Below are 23515 nucleotides of genomic sequence, written 5' to 3'. Positions count from 1 at the left end.
TATAATACTCTATTAATTTATTGCTATTTAGCACTACACTTTGAATCAGTTCCCCATTTTAAATGTTGTAAACAATTGCTAAACCGAAAAGAAGACACACCCAGCCCAACTTGGTTGGATTTAATGTTTTAATTAATCTCACATGAAAGCACATAACCAAATAACATACTTAAAGAGTGCCACTTGCAAAATGTTTAGAATCCTGCATCCCATCTTTTTTTTTTGTCAAACCACCACGATTATAAGAAACCAGCACTGTTTTGTGTCGACTAAATGGTCAAAATGTCGCTTCCTAGTTTTGACTTAATTTAAATTAACATCAACTTTTTTTCTTTGCACAAAAGGACGGCAAATGTTTCACCTGGTTCAAGCTAAATCTTAAGCAAAAAAATAAAAAATAAAAATCAGTATGTGCCACTTTTGAAGCACGTCTACCTCTCACACCATACTACTGAAAACCATACATCCCCGGGGTAAATTACATACACGAAAAGCAAATACAAAAACACTTGAATAGAAAAAGTAGAAAGCCACATAAAAGCACATGGCAAAAAGTTTCCTCCGCACTGCTGGAGGGATTAAAGGTCTAAAAAAAAAGTTACAGTATCAAGCGGTTTGTTGTTGGTTCCTAATGGACAAAAGCAGAAATATTCATTCACACCTTAGCGACGCTCATAGAAGCCACTGAGCCGTGACACAAGTACCTTCCGTAAAAAGAGGACTTTACCACGTGGTGTGGGATGATAACAGCACCCTTTTGTTTACTCCCGTCAATAACTAAACCCAAAATTTTAGCGAGAATCTGACCACGGTGACCATTTATTTGTTCTGTCTTGGTTGAAGTGTTTTTTTGACCCAAGTGTCACAAATGTTCTGTTCAAGTAAAAACATACAAAGTATCAAAATATAGTCAAGAGATTTTTGTCCTGTCATGGTGGCCAGCTTGCTACCATAAACAAGGGACTGATTTGGACCAAAAAAGGAGGGAATACATTGGGACTAAAGCATACGAAAATTCGAATGAAAAAAAACATCCATTGGTTGACACATTGAGTAAAAAAAAACATATTTGTATAAATCATATGCAGAGGTGTTGTTACGTTGCACAATGATTCTGCACACAAACTGTAGTCTACACTGTGAGTGGAGCGTAAACATACTTGTGTGTGCATGTACGTGCACGCACGCACACACATACATAAAACCGCGCACACAACTTAGGCTGGTGAGAGGTAACAAAAACAAAAAAAAACTTGTAAATTTATTTTTCTTGAATCTTCCAGAGTTCAGTTCTTGTCGGCCGCAGCCGCCGGAGCCGCTGCCTCTTGCGCCGGCGCCGCCGCCTCTTGCGCCGGTTCTGCCTCTGTCTCCGCCTCCTCGCCCTCGGCATCGCCTTGGTTGTCTGACATCCACAGCTGCAATAAGGAGGCACAGGTAGCCAGCATTAGCGCGGAGTCAGAGGCGCCTCGGGGGTCAAATACGGCTAGAGACCCAGGAAACGGGACATTGCTCCGAGCCACTCCTTGTACACTCACTCACACGACACACCCTATTTTCTCATGAGTCACAAACTTCTCGGTGAGCAACGCTTTAATGACTTCTATTCCATGTAAATGGCCTAGACAGGATGATGTAAGCTAATGTCACAACAAATACTCCTTAGCAACAACACCACAGGTAACACGATGAGCGCGCTAGCTGCTGGAGCTGGCACCGCTAATGGCTAGCCAGCGCTTAGTGCGTTAGAAAGTGAGCAGTATCACATTCCATGAGTTTATTAAAGTGTTTTTTCTGATCAAATACATCAGGAGTTTATCAATAAAAGCGGTAATCGTACTGCATATTTGAAGTTTGAATTTGAACTGAAAGCTTTGTTTACATTAGAGATGGACCGATTGTTGGCGCCGACATTTGACATTTTGACGTTTATTGTGTCTATATTGGTATCGGTCCTTTTTTCCCTCTCTTCAACTACATTAGCAGACACAATATATACACGTTATACCGGTAGAGGATTTCTGCAGGTATCAGTAGATCTAATTTAATGCAACTTAAAACAAATGTAATGCCCATGTCCTACTGCAGATTGTTATTATATAAAGTCAAAAGCATGCAATTGTTTTCAGACAAAATTGTAAGCATTTGACAATGATAACATTGAATAGTTGAAAAGTTTACATTTACTGTGGCTAAATTTAGCACTAGTTATCATTATACATGTTAATATAATGAAAGTAACACTTTCAAATGCAATAAACATTATTCATTACTGTAGTATTTGTAACCATTGTAATTAGAAGGTCAATAACTTAATTATCCTAAATAGGAAAACAAACATCAAAATAAAATGGAACATCTTGAACTGCAGTTCGGAATTGGAAAAACTGGGTCAGGTGGTTTGTTTTATTGTCTTTTTTGTTGCTAATTGCAAATGTGTGAATTTTTTTTATACCTATGGACATTGATTTATTGCTTTTTAATGCCATTTATGGCCTCAATTTTCGCAAAATCCATTTAATAACATAATGCTATGAAATGACCTGTGGAAACCCTGCCAGTATTTAAAAAATAATTAGTGAAGTAGATGGTAATAACCACTACTTAAGCATCAGCCCGTTTGCCCTGCATGAGAAAAGTTGCCTTTTTTCACTGCAGCTCTCAAATAATTGTGATGATCATTTTGGCCATAATTGTGCAGCCCTACTGTGGAGTATAGCAATGCAGTATCATGCAACAGGGTAAGCTAATGTTTACAAGTGTGGCTTTTGTTTGTGGACATTTTAGCTGTTGTAGCATGTTGGCAATTGTTAACAAGATATTTTATCCAAGTTGAGACTGTGGAGTATAAATTAGTGTGCCATACAGAGCTAAGGCACAGCGGTAATCTCGGAATGTATTTTTTTTTGTTGATAAATAACATCATGACTAAAGTATGTAAACATTTTGTCCAAGAAGAGATTGAGGGCAAAACAGAAACAGTTAAGCATAATATTATACCTAAGGCACAGAAACAGAGTGAGCTCAAGTTGGCATGTGTGGGTTTTGTTTTGGTGAACATTTTATCAGTTGTTGAATGCTCGCAATAATAATGACACATTTTATTTGAGGGGAGGCTGCGCAGCAAAGTTGAAACTGTGGAGTATAATACTGTACCATTCAGAGCTAGAAAACAGCGGTCAACTTACAAAGTGTGTTGTTTTTTGGATGAATTACAGTACATCCTGATTACAGTTTGTAAACATTTTATCGAAGAGGAGATTGAAGGCAAAACAGAAACTGTTAAGTATAATAATGCATTTGGCCAGAGCTAAGGCACAAGAACTGTGAAAGCTACGGTTTATACGTGTGGGGTTCTTTTGTGGACATTTTAGCCGTTGTTGTAAGCTGGCTATAGTAATGAGACATTTTATCCGAGAGGAGACTGTGCAGCAAAGTGGAGATTGTGGAGTAGAATATTGTACCATGTAAAAATAGGGCACAGCAGCCAATTTAGAATGTTTTTTTTCTTGTTAAAAAACATTCTGACTACAGTCTGAAAACATTTTTTATTCAAGAGGAAATTGAGGGCAAAACAGACATTGTTTAGAATATTACTGCATTTGCCCAGAGCCAAGGCACAGCAATTGGGTAAGCGAAAGTTTGCATGTGTGGGTTTTGTGGGTTTTTCAGCCGTTTTGCATGCTTGTTATGAGACATTCTATCTGAGAGGAAACGGCAAAAAAGTGGAGACTGTGGAATATAACACTGTACCATCGGGAGATAAGGCACAGCGGTCAACTTAGAATGTGTGTTGCTTTTTTACTGTTGTTTTTTTATAAATAACATTCTGACTACAGTATGGAAACATTTGATCCAAGAGGAGATTGAGGGCAAAACACAGACTGTTGAATACTGCATTTGGTCAGAGCTAAGGCAGAGAAATGGGAAAGCTCAAATTTAAGCATGCGTTTTCCCCCCAGGTCATTATTCTAGTATGTTACCTTCAAGGTACTCAAAGCGCTTTGACACTATTTCCACATTCACCCATTCACACACTGATGGCGGGAGCTGCCATACAAGGCCCTAACCACGACCCATCAGGAGCAAGAGTGAAGTGTTTTGCTCAAGGACACAACGGACGTGACTAGGTTGGTAGAAGCTGGGGATCGAACCAGGAACCCTCAGGTTGCAGGCAAGGCCACGCCCACAACCGTGCCACGCCGTGTTGGAGACATGTTTTTTTTTTTAAATTGAGACCGAAGGCAAAGAGCAGCGAAGTGGAACCTGAGGTGCGTAACAACAACAGGAACTATCCATTCATTTTCTACCGCTTGTCCCTTTCGGAGTTGCAGGGGGTGCTGTAGCCTATCTCAGCTGCATTCGGGCAGAAGGCAGTGTACACTCTGGACAAGTCGCCACCTCATCACAGGGCCAAACACAGATAGAGAGACAACATTCACACTCACATTCAAACACTAGGGCCAATTTAGTGTTTCCAATCAACTAGACATAGAATAATTGCTGTATTTGAATACCTTTGTTTAAATACTTTGGTCATGACAAGTAATGTCACCGCTATAAAAAGGCAGCACACGCATGAAGGGGCAACGTGAACTAAAAAGTTAAAAAAACTCACGTTGAGATTGTCACGGAGCAGCTGCATGATCAAGGTGCTGTCTTTGTAGGATTCGCTGTTGAGCGAGTCCAGCATGGCGATGGCCTCATCGAAAGCCTGAAGGGAAAAAGACAAGTCAGTGAGTATCTACTAGGGGTGTGGGAAAAAATCGATTCGAATTTGAATCGCGATTCTCACGTTGTGCGATTCAGAATCGATTCTCATTTTTTAAAAATCGATTTTTTTTTTGTAAATTTATTTGTAATATATATATTTTTTTTTAAGTTAATCAATCCAAGAAAACAATACACAGCAATACCATAACAATGCAATCCAATTCCAAAACCAAACCCGACCCAGCAACACTCAGAACCTCAATAAACAGAGCAATTGAGAGGAGACACAAACACGACACAGAACACACCAAAAGTAGTGAAACAAAAATGAATATTATCAACAACAGTATCAATATTAGTTACAATTTCCACATAGCAGTGATTAAAAATCCCTCATTGACATTATCATTAGACATTTATAAAAAATAAAAAAAAGAATAGTGTCACAGTGGCTTACACTTGCATCGCATCTCATAAGCTTGACAACACACTGTGTCCAATATTTTCACAAAGATAAAATAAGTCATATTTTTGGTTCATTTAATAGTTAAAACAAATTTACATTATTGCAATCAGTTGATAAAACATTGTCCTTTACAATTATAAAAGCTTTTGACAAAAATCTACTACTCTGCTTGCATGTCAGCAGACTGGGATAGATCCTGCTGAAATCCTATGTATTGAAATGTTTTGAATCGGGAAAAAATCGGTTTTGAATCGAGAATTGTGTTGAATTGAAAAAAAAAAAATTTTTTAATCGAATCGTGACCCCAAGAATCAATATTGATTCGAATCGTGGGACACCCAAAGATTCACAGCCCTAGTATCTACCAGAGGTGTGGACTCGAGTCACATGACTTGGACTCGAGTCAGACTCGAGTCACATGACTTGGACTCGAGTCAGACTCGAGTCATGAATTTGATGACTTTAGACTCGACTTGACAAAATGTAAAGAGACTTGCAACTCGACTTGGACTTGAACATCAATGACTTGTGACTTCACTTGGACTTGAGCCTTTTGACTTGACAAGACTTGCTACTTTCCCCAAAACCCAACGATTAAAAAGTTATTCGGGAGCGCTCCGTATCTTCCAAAGTGTACGCGTGTGTGTCTGTCAGGGAGTGTGCGCTCTCTCAGCGTGTGTGTCTGTCAGTACAACAGCCAATCAAATTAGATCCACATTGTTTTCATCCCACAGCATTCATCCAATCAAATTGCAGAACAACCAACGAAGAATAGCTCTCAAACAACGCGCCAGTGAGGAAAAATTACGTCAAATATAGTTTCGTTCGGGTATTAAAACTACGACTTGGTCAACAAAAAACGAATTGCAACAACTTCCAACTTCGTTCGACATTTGAAGTTGCAAACAGAACGGTAAGTTTTGAATGTAAGCTAACGTTTATTGGCTAAGTAACGTGACTTTTATTTGCTGTGTATTTAAATCAGTGAGGCTGTAAACTCACTGCTAACGTTATAACCATAGACATCTTATAAGGGTACGCAGCATCGACCGCTACTGCCTACTGGCGCAGACGAGACGCTGGGCCGCCATCTTGGAGTGGTGATCCTCTCCACTCAGTGCAATTCATTTGGCAGGAGCAATGAACTGTCAGCGCATTTAATTCATTGTACCTCACTGAATACCACTGATTTTCACGCGCTTTTTTGTCATACGTGTAGTTATGATAAAGGACACATGTTTTGGCGTGTTTTATTATTAATAGTTTAACAGTAATAAAATATTATTATATGCTATAAGTGACCAGACGTCCGAGATCAAAACTGGGAATATAATACCAGAGAAGGGGGGAAAAACAGTTATTTTTAAGTTGAAGAAACAATATGATTAGGTTATATAAACATGCGTATATTCTACATAAACAATGTATGAATACATTAGATATCTATATATCTTATAGACTGTATCTCTGTTGCTGCAGCAGCAGAGTTTATTATGTCTTGACACTTTGTATTGATATTTTGTATTACATTCTTCCCTTAAATGATCATGTTTACAGTGATTGTTTTATATGTATTTTTTATGTATGTCGCTTTGGATAAAAACCTCTGCCAAATACTTTAACACAGTGGTCCCCAACCACCGGGCCGCGGTCCGGTACCGGTCCGTGGATCGATTGGTACCGGGCCGCACAAGAAATAAAAAAATTAAAAAAATTATTACTTTTTTTTATTTTTATTAAATCAACATAAAAAACACAAGATACACTTACAATTAGTGCACCAACCCCAAAAACCTCCCTCCCCCATTTACACTCATTCACACTCATTCGCACAAAAGGGTTGTTTCTTTCTGTTATTAATATTTTTGGTTCCTACATTATATATCATTATAGATCAATACAGTCTGCAGGGATACAGTCCCTGCAATTTTAAATGCACTTGTTTTAATAAATAAATACAGCGTTTTAAAAGCATACACAATCTGTGTAAATATATTAGTCTGTGGTTAAAAGGACTTGAAAGGACTCGAAACTTAAAATGCAGGACTTGGGACTTGACTTGAGACTTTCCAGTCTTGACTTTGGACTTGACTTGGGACTTGCCTGTCTTGACTCGGGACTTGACTCGAGACTTGAGGGCAAAGACTTGAGACTTACTTGTGACTTGCAAAACAATGACTTGGTCTCACCTCTGGTATCTACTGACGCCATCGCTTCATCACAACACTGCATTACAGCGAAATGTCTTTACTTTGTGGCCTTTATCCACAGGACTGCTTTAATTAGTCTTGTTGTGGTGGGAGGGGAGCTGTACCTTTTTGGCGAGATCGCAGGCCTGGTTTGGTGAGTTGACAATCTCGTAGTAGAAGACGGAGAAGTTGAGAGCAAGGCCGAGACGAATAGGATGAGTAGCATCCATTTCTTTGTAGCTGATGTCCAAGGCCTGTTGGTAGGCCTTTTGCGAGTTTTGGATGATGTCTGTGCAAAGGAGGGGGGACAAAATACATCTAAATAAAACACTCCGATATAAATGATTTTAGCCCACATGTGTCTATAAAATGCATGATTTATGTATCTTTTCAAATGATTCCAGAAGCATATTTGTTGTTCTTTATTGTACAGTAGGTAATGTTGTATTTTTGCCTCATTCCTGTGAGAATCCTGTGTGTGACTGAAGCATTGAGGAGTGGGACTATCCAGGACTAGCTGCACTGTGCTCAAACAACATACAGGTCGCGTCTGTGAGCAGATAATACTGTATCATCTCTTTCTGTTTTGGACTTACTAGTCTTTGGTATGACTCGGCCAGGGTTTGAACTCACAACCTCCCAGTCTCAGGGCGGACACTCTAACCACAAGACCACTGAGCTGGTGATTAGTCAACTAATCGGATTATAAAGCATATTTTGTGGCACTAATTTAGCCATTGGCTTTTAAATACAGCTTGAAATATTTTTAGGTGTGTGCTAACTAGCAATAAAGATGACAACTTCATTCATAAATATTGATGCTGTACTGCTCATTAGGCTGTTACGAAATAACTACCGTAAATTTCCGACTATAAGCCGCAACTTTTTTCCTACACTTTGGACCCTGCGTCTTATAAAACCAAGCAGCTAATTCATGGATTTTTCTTCGCTGACAGCATAATAAAAATAAGACAATAAATAACCAAGCAAAAACACTGAAAAGGTGTTTTTTGTTTGTGCTATGGTGCCATCTGTTGGACGAATTTGCATACTGCAGGTGCTGCAGTGTCCTTCCATTTAGCGTATTTTTCGGACTATAAGTTGCTCCAGAGTATACGTAGCACCGGCCGAAAATGCACAATAAAGAAGGAAAAAAACATATATACGTCGCACTGGAGTATAAGTCGCATTTTTGGGGGAAATTTATTTGATAAAATCCAACACCAAGAATAGACATTTGAAAGGCAATTTAAAATAAAGAATAGTGAACAACAGGCTGAATAAGTGTACGCCATATGACCCACAAATAACCAACTGAGAACGTGCCTGGTATGTTAACGCAACACATCATGGCAAGAGTCATTCAAATAACTATAAGATATAGAACATGCTATACGTTTACCAAACAATCTGTCACTCCCGATCGCTAAATCCGATGAAATCTTCCTCCCCGGTGTCACCTCTGGTATGTCCTTATTGCTGCATATTTCACTACGTCCAGCTTGTAATCTGCAGTATATGATTTCCTTTTCGGTGCCATTTTTGTTCAGTCTTTCTCAGTTTTTATAAGTTACCGCCAATGTTGATGTGATCCATTTTAATAGCTACGGCAGTAGCATATAGCAGTTGGCTTCCCATGACCCACAATGCACTTCTGCCATGACCCTCCCCCGCCGAATTCTTATTGGTTGACGTGTGAGTGACGATTGCTGACGTGTGTGTGACGATTGCTGCCATTTGCTTCGTCTCTTACGCGAATGAGATAAATAATATTATTTGATATTTTACGGTAATGTGTTAATAATTTCACACATAAGTCGCTCCGGAGTATATGTCGCACCCACGGCCAAACTATGAAAATAATGTGATTTATAATCCGGAAAATACGGTAGTGCTTTCAACAACCAAAAGTAGAGTGCCGTTCAGTCTTCTAATCATCCATAGCGTTTCTACTCAATCTTCATTTCTCCAAGCGACTTTTGTAAATTTTACAATATAACAAACAATTCTTCCTTACTCAACCATACCATGCGTGATGTGTGTAAGAGTGTTTTCATGCATATTTGTATGTGCTGTCGTAATGTAAGGAAGCTAGCGTTGTTGGCATTAGCTAATATGCTAACATGTTTACAAGGGTCTGTATTAGTATTATTAACTTACAATGGCATTCTTTTTGTATTGTTTCAGTTTCACAAAGTCCTCAGTAAACTCACCAAGACGTCACCGTGGAGATATTGAGTCAGTTTAGCTAAAAGAAAATAGCATTTTGTGATGATGTGTTGTTGAGTGGTACTGTATATAGACGGTATATAGACAGGTATATTGTCCTTTGAGGACATTTTGGTATAGTTATTGATCCAATAACCTTAAATGTGCCAATCTCTTTTTAACTTTACCGGACTGAAATGTTGCTGGTGTAACTAGGCTAAAATAAGGGGTTAAAGCAACTTTCACACAACTTTGTCTCTGCTAGCGAGCTAACAAGCTAACTACCGTAAATTCCATACTATAAGCTGCTACTTTTTTTTCTACGCTTTGAACCCTGTGGCTTATAAAACGGTGCAGCTAATTTATGGATCTTTTTCCAAGCAAAAACACTGAAAGAGTGTTTTGTTTGAGCTATTGCGCCATCTTTTGGAAAAGTTAGCTCATTGCAGGTTCTGCAGTGCTCCTTTGTTTAGAGCTTTGAGCCGGAAGTACATTTGCTCTTCTTTCTTCCAAGTCGTCCATAGCATTTTTCCTCAAAATTATTCTTCATTTATCACTCTAAGCTAAGTTTGTAAGTTTTATAGTACAAACTAAAACAATTATTTCTTGCTAAACCATCCCATGTGTGATGTCTGTAGGAGTGTTTTCTTGTATATTTGTACATGCCATCGTAATGTAATGAAGCTAGCGCCGTTAGCATTAGCTAACATGCTAACATATCTGAGAGTGTCTGTGTTAGTATTAACTCACAATAGCATTCTGTTTTTTATTGTTTCAGTTTCACAAATTCCTCAGTAAATTCACCAAGACGTCACCGTGGAGTTATTTGGTCTGTTTAGCTGATTGGGGAGCGAGCTTTTGCAGCTAATGGGTTTATGACGATGATTTCTGTTTTGTCTGATCATTCGTTTTACTACCGTGTTAAAGACACCATTTGGAAACATTTAAGGTATGTAAATAGACTTTTACAAAATCTTTTTGTATAAATAATTCATTTCACAACATAAATATCTGCAGCTTGTAAATCAGTACAGCTAATATATGGAAAAATATATTTTCATTCTAAATTTAGTGGGTGCGGCTTATTTACACTCAATCAATCAATCAATGTTTATTTATATAGCCCTAAATCACAAGTGTCTCAAAGGGCTGCACAAGCCACAACGACATCCTCGGTACAGAGCCCACATATCTATAGTCTCTATAGTCTGGAAAATATGGTACCTTACTGAGGAGAGTCAGAGACTGCATACGCCAAGTGTCCGACATGCTTGCGCTTTAAATGCGTTCTCATCGTAGACGCACTCCTATGAAAAGTAAGCTTGACTTCCTATTGCTCGGCAGTCACTGGTCACACAGACATGTGTTTGTTATTTTCTATCCGGAAAAATAACGAGCAATGACGTCACCAACTATTATCAGCAAATGAATTGGTCGGCGACAAATTTTATAATTGATTTTTCTTAGCAACGTCAACGAAAGTTTGCATTAAAGACTAGTTACTGTGATTTTAAACACAATGTATTGTTTTTCATGGAAAAGCAAGGCGCATCCCTCGGACGCCAGGAGAGTGAGTTGACTGAGTCCTCTCAGATAATTAAGCGTCAGGGATGTATGACGCAGACTTTGCAATATCGCTGTATACTAGATGTACATCTAATTGATTTTAACATCTTTAATGAACAAAATGTATCAAAGTGGCCTTGCGCCTTGTTCCATTTTTTGGTATACGGCCCTCACTGAAAAAAGTTTGGAACCCCCCAGCTGTATGTGGTTAAAAAAAACAAAAACTGAAATGTGTCACTCACTCTCCTTGTCCTCCCCAGAGGCCACCTCAGCCAGGTAACGGAAGTAGTCGCCCTTCATCTTCAGGTAAAATACCTTGCTGTCAGCAGGCGTGGTTTCGCAAATCAGGTGATTTTCGAGCAGGTCCTGCAAGGGGCATGAATGTGAGTTTTAAGTCAGTGATGCCTTTTGTGGTTCACAGGTTGCTGAAACAGCGACGGCAAGATAAGTAGGAAGAGATAAGTCAAAAAATAGATTGTTAGGGAAAGCTTTAGTCAAAACTAAGCTGATTTTTTTCAGATTAAAGACAAATGAATAAATACAATTTACAACTACTGAGTACGTTTCTTATACAATAAAGTTAGCCACCATACTCCACTAGCTATTGTGTTATGCAGCATTCCTAAGTACTGGAATTATTTCTAGGAAAACCTGTGGGCCTACTATAAAGCATACCTTTTCATTCTTTATTCTTATCTCTTTAAGCCTCTTAGTTGGACAGTTATGGGTAATTTTCTGTCTTTTCATGCATTTCTCAGTGGCGAGTCTTCAAAGTTGCTGCAATATTAAGCAATGACTGTGCTAAGTAAATAGAGGAAGACAACGCTGTACAATTTTCACACCGGCACATGCTCATACTGTGGAAATGAAGTTATTTTTATAACATTTATTTTGTTTAATCAGTGCACTTTCTTTTTTCTATGTTTTTTTATTTAGTTTTTTGTGATGAGATCTGAGGAGTTAGTTGGGACCCCGAAAACCTTCACTACACTAATTTTCATGGTCAATAGTTTGCTTGTTCTCCCTGTGACTGCGTGGGTTCTCTCCGGGTACCTCGGCTTCCTCCAACCTCCAAATATATGCACCTGGAGATAGGCTGTTTGGCAACACGTAATTGGCCCTAGTGTGTGAATGTCAGTGTGAATGCTTTTCTCTCTGTGTTGGCCCTGCGATGAGGTGGCGACTTGTCCAGGGTGTACCCTGCCTTCCACTCAAATGCAGCTGCGATAGGCCTCAGCCCCCCCGCGACCCCAAGAGGACCAAGCAATGGTGGATGGATGGATGCATAGGTGTCAAACTCAAGTAACTCAACTCAATATGGCTGAGAGCTTTACTAAATGTCCAAATAAGTATGTCCACCTCGCTGTGACGTCATGACGTAGCGAGACTGCAAAACCTTGCTAAGAGAGGCATCAAAAACTGCGTGCAAGCTTATGCCAAAATGCATGAACCTCATGATGCTTTGGCATTGTTTAACCTGACAGCCAACACTAACACCATTTAGAAGTCAAAAAAGACAAACATCATCATAGGTCCTCTTTAAAACTGCAAAATTGTTGAGACTTAATCAACAGCGCCTATGCTGATTGTTGCAAAATAGTGCACGCCCTTTGTGGTTCATTATGGGATTGATCTTTTTTTAAGCTATTGTTTAATACGCCCATGAAGTCACATACTTCCTACATAACAATGCACCATTTGGAAGAGGCTGCCTATATGAATAAAATAACTGGACACCCAATTTACTTGTAAAAAAAGTATTAAAACAAGCTTCTATTTTCTTTGGAGTTTCAAACATGGGCGCTTGTGGCTTCACCCGCCTCTTAACAGAGACTTCATGGGCGAGGCGCAGAAGTTGCGGTTAAAATTGTAAAAACAATAATTCACTTGCTGTCCTGGGTTGTCTTTTATTTTAAAAAAGAAAAATGAAAAAGGTAGTGATTTGCTTAATGGTGGTTCCCATTGGAGAGCGAGCCACAACACATCCAGTTCTTCTTAACACATCTGTGGCAAACCAGAAGTGCTGCCACAAAGCATGGAGAGGCTGCATAATTTAAAGTATACGTCTGTGTCTATAAATAGCTGAGCCTGTAACTACAGTTTACACTGGATGTCCTCATAGAAACAAACAACCCTTTAATAAGCAGCTATATCTTCAAAAACCACCCACCTTACCGGGACTTATTTTTTTATTTACAGACATAATTTATATTACATTAATGTTTATTTTGTTAATATCAAGAGTCTGTTCTGCAAAAAGGTAATCCCTTGTAGTATAGAGCTTATGTATAAGGACCCACAGTTAAAATATACATCATAAATTATACAAAATACAGTACAATACAATTCATTTCAAAATGTACCTACCCAATACTCATTTACAATTTCATACCAACCTACCAACAGGTTTACATTTACAAAGATGGAAGCTTTTATTCCACCAAATCAGTTTCAATATCTTATTATTCAAATTTGAATAAAAAGTTGGATCTTGAAGATTTTCCATTATCATATCTTGCATACAGGGGTCAAAACCAACATTAAGCGACCAATGTGAAATCCTCAGCCATGAGGGGTGTGCTAAATAGACTTGTGCGGCCGCGATTAGGTGACGGCATCTTTTTAGTCCACGCGCTGTTTTACTGTTGACCATCCTCTCAAACGGCTCATTGTAATTCATCTCCACACCAGTCTGTGTGCTGTCCTTTCCCCAAAAAAGTCTCCCCTCACTGTTGTCATATAAAAAAATTAGGGTGGAAGGCGAGTCAGGATTAAGTACAGTGTTGTTGACTGAAAGCACATGACAAAAGAGTGGTCGGTACACTTTTTAGAACTTCACTGGCTTCTTATAACCACAATGCACACACAGGATTTGTTGAAGATGCACCCACAGAAAAAGAAAACAACCTAGGTAAAATAATAAAATGGCGAGCTCATCTTTGCTGTTTATTAAAGGGGCGGTTAGAAAATATTGACGCTGATGCCTAGAGAGCACTAATTTCTCAATGTGTTTTAAGCATTATATCACACCCTCTTACGGTTTTTAGTATGTAATGACACATGCATTACATTTGTTTGTTAGCTAATGATAACAATTTGGCTAACTAACGTCAGCTATCATTTGAAGTACAGTATATTCTATTGTAACAACTAGGGATGTGCCTATCGATCGACCACCAACTAGTATCAGATGATTTTTTTGAAGTATGTGATTGTAATTGTCGATTAATGCCTTTTAAGGCCGATCACAAATGCATATATACTCTAATATCTGGCTAGTATTCTATTTATTTTTGTTAGTCCCCCAGCTGACAAGCTAGCAGCCAATTATGGGTCTCCATACAAAGTGTGGCGTCGCTCCCCTGAGTTGATAATAACCTTCAGTACGGCAAATAAACGGCATTTATTAATATCTTATTATCAAGTATTAGGAAAAAGCTAAATGTTTTACACACAGAGCAAGCAGGAGCAGGCATGCCAAAACCTAATCACCCTCATTACGGGAAATAAAATGCAGTACTTAGTATCTTATTTATCGTTATCACCTATCTGCAGGACGAGGCTAAACATGCTACACAATGAGAGCAAGCATGAGCATAAAGGCTAATAGCTAAGCTAACCGTGAAGCTAGTTTCAATCAACAGAAAAAATAAGTGTTTAGTTAAGTTTAAGAAGTGTCAGAGAATAGGTCCCTGGACACATAAGGACTTTGAGGGCAAAAAGGATTTCAATGAGTAGTAATTGGTAGTTTTTGATTTCGTTAAGCTATTGTGTAGTATTGACTTTGTTTTGCTCAAACAATTGTATGTAATAAAATAAAGAAATAGTTTAAATAGTGCGTTGGTATTGTTAAATTGTCAATAGCATTTACCATTAAGAAAAGGAAAACTTTACAGTTAATACATGTGATCGGTATTGGTATCAGCCGATCTCACTTATGGTTGATCAGTATCGGAATTGGAACATCACTAGTTACAAGCATCCCCGCCATTAGTTTGCTTAGCACATGTCATAAAATCCGACTAAAATATCTGGCCTTACTCACTAGCTTACATCTAGAGATAGACATAATTTTGTTTTAAAACCATAGAGAAGTATGAAGTGAGTGTAAGGAACAGTGCTAAGAAGAGATGGATGATATTTATTGGATTAAAGATAGAAATAATTAGAAAAATGTCCAAGCGTGTCACCAACTTCGCAAAAAAATTTGGCCGCATTACTGCTTCCTGCACCGTACTGCAGCAGAATGAGTCGCTAGCCAAGAATGTTAAAATAATATCTAAACGGCTAACAATGATCCTTGAAAATATGGAAAAGCTGATGATGGTGTATTTGAATGAGAAGCAAGGAGATACCGTAAAAGTCCACTGTTTAGGGTAAATGCTATAGGGTTGTGAAAGATTAACCGAATCGACCGGATATATGGTTTGACAAATGAGAGATTTGGCTGCGTCAGCCACCTCAAATCGATAAGAATCAGCTTTGAAACTTTAGATTAGTATAGAAACATAGACCGGGTATCGCGCAAACTTAAAAATCAATTCACATTTTTGTTTTTCAAACAACATGAGAGGCAGGGCTGCCCGCAAAAAGATTTACACGCTTGCAACGTTAGCTTACATGGCTGAAGATGAGCATGGATACATGGACCAAGTGTTGCGCAAAACTAGCAATCCATTGGAAGTTATCTTTAAAAAAATGCGAAAGTCAGAGCTGCACGCAAAATGATTACCCCAGATTTTCACCACATATGCAACGGCTGCTGAACGGCAACACCGCAGAGCATCTCCAAGGTTCGCCGTCCATCAATACCCACCACTTGCATGACAACCATTTTATTATCGTATTTGTAGCAATAGCAATAACGACATCCCTGACGAGCATTGTACACACACTTCTCATTCAACTCCTGCTAACCACTCCCCTGCTTCCGCTGCCCTTATTATGTCCCCAAATAGCTGTGAAAACACGATTCTTTGATTTTGGACCTCCAAAAATCAGCATGTCCTCATTCATTGTGTCAACAAGGTGAAATTACGTCTGAAAACCTTTGACAAGTTGACTTCAGGTCTGTCCCTGCCCATAAGGACGTTTCACAGTGTAAAATACTAGCCGCCTTGAAAGCTAAATATTTTATTTTGAAAGTAAACCAGATAATTTATTTTGTATTTGTAAGTGACATTCTACCGCACAATCTGTTATTTTGTTGTGTAAAAAAAGAATGAATCCATCAACAAATGGTAACTATAGAATTTAATCGTTTATACACCGTATGAATCGTTTGTACACTAAATAAAATCTTATCGAATAATTCCCTTTTTTTAAATATAGCGTTTTTGAATTGTATTGTAACCCATGTTTTTAGATGCCTTATCGAATCGCCCATCACAAAGATGCACAACACTAGTAAATGCTGTACATTATTACTACATTATTTTATAAAACTACTGAAGTTGTTTGTACCATATTGTATTTTTGTACTAAGTTTATTTTTCTGGAATAATTCTAAAAAAATGTGTTGTAAGTGGCACTACTAACCAAGACTTCCTTGCAGATGTCATTGAGCTCCTTCTCGATCTTCTCCCTGTACTCCTTGGCCAGGGCCGTCTTGTTGTTGTCCTCAGACTTCTGCTCCAGGCTGGACATCACCCGCCACGAGGACCTCCGGGCGCCCACCACGTTCTTATAGGCCACCGAGAGCAGGTTGCGCTCTTCATTGCTCAGCCCGCTTTTGCCCTGCTCCGTCACGACCTTCATGGCGGCTGCCATGTCGTCATAGCGCTCAGCCTGCTCGGCCAGTTTGGCCTTCTGTACCTGCTCTTCCTTGTCTGCCATGGCTCCTTGCGTGGGCTGCCGGCAAGGAGGAGGAAGGAAGGACGAAGGAGAAAGGGGCGGGGGGACGGGACGGGACAAAACAAAACAAAGGAGACAGGAGAAGGATTAGGGAGACAGGAGAGAGTGTTGGGGAAGAGGGGGAAGGGCAAGGCAGATATGATCATAGGAGAACAACTACAAATTAAGACTAAAATAGGCATTGTCATTAAGACAGCAATACCTTAAAAAATTATCTATGCTTTATTTCTGCCTTTTTTAACTTGTTTATGAGGGCATGCTTTTTAACTGACCACAAACAGACATGAAACATACTGGCAAGTATTTAAATACAATTCTTGATATTTTGGTGTTAGAGTAGAAAGCCTCATGTTCTTTCAGCTAGCACACCAACTCCATGCAAATGCTATTAAAGCTATTAAAATATGCAGGTTACGTGTAACAGTAATCAATCATCACAATGTTCTACATCATAATGTGACAAAGAACAACATGTGGACAATGAGACAAATTAAGCAGCTAAATCTAATCTGTCTAGATATAAATGAATGTGAAATAGCCAACAATATTCAACCGTTTTAATGTATTACCGCCTGACATAAAGAAAAAGCACTAATACACCCAGCATATAGAACATGAGCAAATACAAGTGATTCCCTAGCTGAAATAAACAATCAACCATTAGAATATCCCATCCTAACATGACAAAGAAAAAAAGCACCAAAACACATTCAAACTGGGCAAAAAAAGATACACTGGGGAGCTACAAATAAGACATTTTGGCTTCTTCAGTCACAATTCATTAGCCTAGCACTCAATAAATCACAGGGATATTCAACTGCTTTTGTAGTTTTTATTATCATTCTTATATAAGCTTGTCAAAATACTTACTATTGGCATTCATTCTGTCACCATACAGTATATAGACCAGTGGTTCTCACACTTTTTTCACCATGTTCCACCTCAGAAAAAAACTTTGCTCTCAAAGTACAACATAACGACCAACATTAAAATACAGTAGCGTAGTAGGCCTAAATATTTATTAAAAACAAAGTACACATTTTATTTAATACGTATATTGAATCTTTCTGGCCACTGAAACGACAGAGTTTGAACAGTAACACTGTGTTTGAATATTCAACGAGTGGCTTTGGCGTACCACGAAACGGAGCTCAACAGTTTGACAATCACTGGTATAGACAAACAACCAGCCATGCATTTTAGGTTAATCAAGGTTTATGCCGTTTTTGTTTCCTGGAATGTAAAAAAATGCTCAAAATAACCACAATATATCAACATTTGTTACCTTAATTGCTATGGTTATTTTTTCAGCAAATTTTTATGGGTAGCAAATTTTTCCTGAACACGCCCTGCCCACCACAAGTTCAGTTCAAAACTTGGGCGAGACTAACATCTTTGCAGCAAATTAAATGAAAGAACACTAAAGCGCTCCTGTTGTTTAGAGTTGTAATTCCTTAACAAATAATCACTTGATTAAAATAGTGTTTTATTTTCCTATTTTCAAACACTGTGTTATTGTTCAAACTGTGTATAATGTTACAGTGGCCAAAAATATGAAGTATACTAGTTGAATAAAACATCTGCCTTGTTTTCAGTGAACACTTAGGCCTACTGCGCTACTGTATTTTATTGTTGGTCATTATGGTGGTACTTGGACAGCCAATAGTTTTCTCAGGTGGTATTTGATGAAAAAGGTTTGAAAAACACTGGTATAGAGGAACTGGTACCACATTGGTAAACCCTTGCATTGACATTTTAACTCTGCTGGACACTTGTATTAAGCATAATGGAGCTATTTTTTTCTGAAATGTGTAACAGGCCTCGAAATTTAACTTTTTAAGGTCAAGGCAAGTGTTGCCTTAAAGGAGGGCTCATATTTTAGGACACCAAGGCAAACATTTTTCGAGGCAATATATATATACACAAAAATTTCGGTTCGGTACGTACCTCGGTTTAGAGGTCACGGTTCGGTTAATTTTCGATACAGTAAGAAAACAACAAAATATACAATTTTTGATTATTTATTTACCAAATTTGTAAACAATGGCTTTATCCTTTTAACATTGGGAACACTATAATAATTATGCCCACGTTAATCAACATTATACTGCCTCAAGTTGTTGCTCAGATTAAATAGAATGACAAAACTTTTCTTTTACATATAAAAAGTGCAACATTAAACAGTTTCAAGACAACTCATCATGCTTAATTTATTACAGCATTTGGGAAGCCTGTAGTTGATTTATTATGTAAATGTTATATTTTTATCAACATGTGATAGTAGGGACCCTGCCATTCAAAACTAGGCTGCTGCATTACTAATGATTAATGTAACTATAGCTGAAAAAATGGTACAATAGCAATAGGAGACACTATTCATCCCTGAACACCATGTAACAATAATGTAACTGCTTTATGATGCAGTTACATTATTATATCAACTATCAGAGACAGAAACTCTTCATTTAACATAATGTCCTTTTTTGCTGCTTCAACACAGCTCAATCAACACAGAAAAAGGTAAAGTGAAATAACAGACCGACAGGGCTTTGCTGTGCACACAAACACACTGCAAAATGAGCTAACGTAATTAGCCTTCACCTCAAGCCAGGACTGCGAGCGAGCCGAGCTGCCTTTTATATTTCTAGAAGGTCAACGGGCTCATAGTGATGTTACTAGTAGTTGACTGGGAGCTGTTTATTATAATTTGGGGAGAGTCCGCTGCCTGATGCTTACCTGCTAAACGCTAAGTACTGACTACATGCGCTCTGAATATGCACTGCTGATGGGCTGTTACCGCTCTGAATATGCACTGATGATTGGCTGTTACCGCTCTGTTTGTAACCAATCAGATGGTTGTGTGGGTGGGACAATGCTGGGTGCTGTGTAGAGTACTGACAGAAACAGAGGCAGAAGGAAGCGGAGGCGGCTACTTAATATGTTTGTGTGGAAACTCGTTCGGTACACCTCCGAACCGAACCAAAACCCCCGTAACGAAACGGTTCAAAACAAATACACGTACCGTTACACCCCTAATATATATATATATATATATATATATATATATATATATATATATATATATATATATATATATATATAGATTAAAAAATAGTGTTCATGTATGAGATCTAGGGCTGCCAATTATGGCCAAAGTAAAAATTAAGATTATTGTTATCAATATTGAAATCATGATTACTGATTGTTAGGTAAAGCAGTGTTGGGGTGTGAACGTAATACCATCATGTCATTTGTAATGTCTAATAAAAAAAAGACTATAGTTAAACGTTATCCATATATTTATAGACAAATATTAAGTTTTTTATTCTTTAATAACATCAACTTGTCAGCTTTTTGTCATTACATGATACATTTATCTCTATTTTTACATTTTGATAGAGAGAGTTTGTTTTTTTTAAGTGATGTACATTTATATGTACATGTAGATCAGGACACATCCATTAAGAGTTTGAGCAGAAATATGTCGGATAGGAATTAACTATACACAATAAAACATTAACAAAACGATGTGTCACATGAATGATTTTTGAAGTAACACCTTAGTGACATGAAAAAAACTATGTAAAAAAAACCTTGTGTTTACTTTTTGATATAAAAATAAAACACAAAGCAGTTTGGTTAATGAAGATGAAGTCTAATAAACAAGCGTTGTTCTTCTCCAATGCCTCCCTAGTGTTTCAGTACAACAGTTTGGCCAACAAAAAAAAACCCCCGGAGTGATCCCTCTCACATCGAATACACAATCTTCACAGCCTGCGTTCAATTCGATGAGATGACTAAACATTTTAGCCAGTATTGATGTTATTTGAACACTGATACAGTTTGCAGTTAAATAAAGGAGGACTGAACATCCCAGTCAAACTAAAGACTTTATAAACAAGTTGTGACAACGTTCACGACACATCGCCTGCTGCAAAACATCAAATAGTTTTCTTCTTCGCTTTATACTTTTAGTGTGGGGACAAGTGCGTCTGTCTCCAATATTGTCCACACCTGTCTCCATCTAAACACAGCAGTGCACTCTTAAACGCACCGCGGGAAGCGAGGGAAAATGACGTTAAACCAAGAGCTTGGCTCCGTTTACTCTGAGGGGAAATCTCTGCAGCAAAGTCGGTGTCGTTGGTCTGCCATGATTATCAAGTCAAACGCTACCAGTAAATAAATGACGTTTTTTCGTTAATTAAAAAATTAAACTGTATTACTAACTATCGCAAATTATCATTATACCGTTTACTGTTACAGCCCTCGTCCATTAACAAGTAAAAAGTCAAAGGCGGTCACGGCACATTCTTGACGCAAATGTTGGTAAATTTTTTGGGCATTACGGCAAAAGACGAGGGCGGTCGCGGCACTTGCCGTGGTTAAATTCGAGCCCTGGTGTAACTCTGACAAAAGACCAAAAACCAGAGAATGCTGGTTCTCAAAACTGAAATAATAGTGAAGGGTCCTAAGAAGAATTTAGTTGACGAACCCTGCACAAGGAAGTCCACTTCAAATGGCAGTATGAATAATAGGTACAAAAATTTAAAATGTGACGCCCCCTCCCCTTGTCTCCATCCATCCATTTTTCTACCCCTTGTCCCTTTCAGGGTCGCGGGGGGTGCTGGAGCCTATCCCAGCTGCATTCGGGCGGAAGGCGGGGTACACCCTGGCCAAGTCGCCACCTCATCGTAGGGCCAACACAGATAGACAGACAACATTTACACTCTGCAGTCTTTAAAATACCTCAAATTCGCGTTGAAGCGCATCAAGAATAAATGTCGTCTTACCGTGAGAACTGGCGGTGTTATACAACGATTATATTAAAAGGCAAAATGGCACTATTTATGTGTCTGAGTCACACTCACCTGCGCCCTTCTGTGGAATGTCGGCTAACCCGGTTGTAAGTGACACACACCTGCGCAGAAAAGGGACCTAACCCGACCCTGGACGAGTATGGAATGTAATATTGTAGTATTGACATGACGAGGTGTTTAAACGTGACAATTTGGTTCTGTTAATGACCTCCATTGGCGCGGAAAACGAACGACTAGCTTACATGTTCGCTAGTGAACGCCCTTTTTTTTTGCTTCCTGGAAAACAAGGACAAACATGTCCCCTAGCTAGGTGGAAGTGTGCATTTAAGGTCGCTTCGTAGGTTGCACGGCAGCCTCGCAAAAGCCGACGGCGTACTTTGTAAGGGGCTGGTGAGGAAAGGTGGCTCGAATGCGGTAGCCGCCGAACAATGACTGAGCGTCGGCGCATCACCATTCAAACCACGGAGTCCTCCTTTATCGCGCTTCCCCTTCGCCGGAAAGCTACCTTTACGAGCCCTTCGTCGATTAAAAAAAAAACCGAGCAAGCGTCGGGTCCTTTTAGCTAATAAACTGACCTGTGGTGAATGGTTCAAACAGCGCTGCTCCTGAGTCCCCGGCCGCACAGCTGACGATGGCTCCCACTCATCCACGGGGTTTCCCTCCAATCAAAGCCACAGCAGCAGGGTCGCTCTGGGACGATGACGTCATGATCCAGTTGCTAGGGTAACTGCAGCAGGAAAAAATGGCGAGGCTGAGCACTTGATATAGCATATTTCCACCATTTATTTCCTTGAATACCCCTCCCCCTTCATGCAAGTCGACATATTTAAAGTAAGGTAAATCATTGTTGGCCAGTTAACTCACAGGTTGCTATGGAAACCTTGTTTGTTTAGGGGTCACCAGTAAACATCAGTGTATATTCAACTGCAGACTACTTCAAATGTACATACTAAAATAATATACAAAAATATGCTTTTTAAAGCATAATACTGTAATCCCTCATTTAATGTTAATAGGTTTCGGGCTTGGGCGTGTAAGAGTTATTCATTATAAAATCCAATCTTTCCATAGATAGAGTATAAAAACCTGTTTACTAGCTTCTAAATACCATTTTTAACTATATGAGAGCCCTCTAGACATTAAATAATACCCCTATGGTCACCGCTACACTCATTTTATTCAATATAGTATCTGCCTGACGCTGATACTGAACAGTGCGCTGTGATTGGTTTGCTCTCATATTGTGGCCAATACTACTGTATAGTGTTGTCCCGATACCAATATTTTGGTACCAAAATGTATTGCAACACTTTGATACCTTTCAAAATAAAGGGGACCGCAAATAATTGTCAGTATTGGCTTTATTTGAACAGAAAATCTTATGGTACATTAAACATACATTTCTTATTTTACTCAAAGATCAATTTTAGAACAGAGATACTACAAAGCATACATTAGTCATACTTAAAGACCTCCTGTCTTTAGGGACGTATTTCCTGAGGTTATGTATATATTTTTTTTAAATGACAAAAGATTAGTGATAATAAAAACACATTGATGTAATCGTAGTATTCAATCAATCAATCAATCAATGTTTATTTATATAGCCCTAAATCACAAGTGTCTCAAAGGGCTGTACAAGCCACAACGACATCCTCGGTACAGAGCCCACATACGGGCAAGGAAAAACTCACCCCAGTGGGACG

At 38.7% G+C, this 23515-nt stretch overlaps 1 protein-coding gene across 3 annotated transcripts; it reads right to left on the bottom strand.

The window, feature by feature from the left end:
- Positions 1-114: 114 nt before the first annotated feature.
- Positions 115-22532, bottom strand: LOC133655889 (14-3-3 protein beta/alpha-1-like). Of its 3 annotated transcripts, none has more exons than XM_062056492.1 (6): positions 22385-22532; positions 16678-16989; positions 11382-11505; positions 7491-7654; positions 4616-4711; positions 115-1415 (listed from the first exon to the last, which is right to left on the bottom strand). In XM_062056492.1, the coding sequence occupies exons 2-6, from the start codon at positions 16972-16974 to the stop codon at positions 1287-1289; spliced, it is 810 nt and encodes a 269-aa protein (XP_061912476.1). In that variant the 5' UTR covers positions 16975-16989; positions 22385-22532; the 3' UTR covers positions 115-1286. The 3 variants fall into 3 exon arrangements, with proteins under 3 accessions (XP_061912476.1, XP_061912475.1, XP_061912477.1); XM_062056491.1 differs by lacking the exon at positions 22385-22532 and adding an exon at positions 22186-22331; XM_062056493.1 differs by lacking the exon at positions 22385-22532 and adding an exon at positions 21783-21822.
- Positions 22533-23515: the final 983 nt, after the last annotated feature.

The sequence above is a fragment of the Entelurus aequoreus genome, linkage group LG08 (assembly GCF_033978785.1).
Source record: "Entelurus aequoreus isolate RoL-2023_Sb linkage group LG08, RoL_Eaeq_v1.1, whole genome shotgun sequence".
Taxonomy (NCBI): Eukaryota; Metazoa; Chordata; class Actinopteri; order Syngnathiformes; family Syngnathidae; genus Entelurus; species Entelurus aequoreus.
Note: the sequence above shows the minus strand (reverse complement) of the source record. Positions and strands in the feature narration are given on the sequence as shown.

Excerpts from the sequence above, each read along its gene's own strand:
- LOC133655889 (XM_062056491.1), bottom strand. The coding sequence starts at position 22,263 with ATGGTGATGCGCCGACGCTCAGTCATTGTTCGGCGGCTACCGCATTCG. Across the intron at positions 11,506-16,677 it reads ACATCTGCAAGGAAGTCTTG|GACCTGCTCGAAAATCACCT; the intron begins GTTAGTAGTGCC and ends TGCCCCTTGCAG. Across the intron at positions 7,655-11,381 it reads CTCTGGGGAGGACAAGGAGA|ACATCATCCAAAACTCGCAA; the intron begins GTGAGTGACACA and ends TCCTTTGCACAG.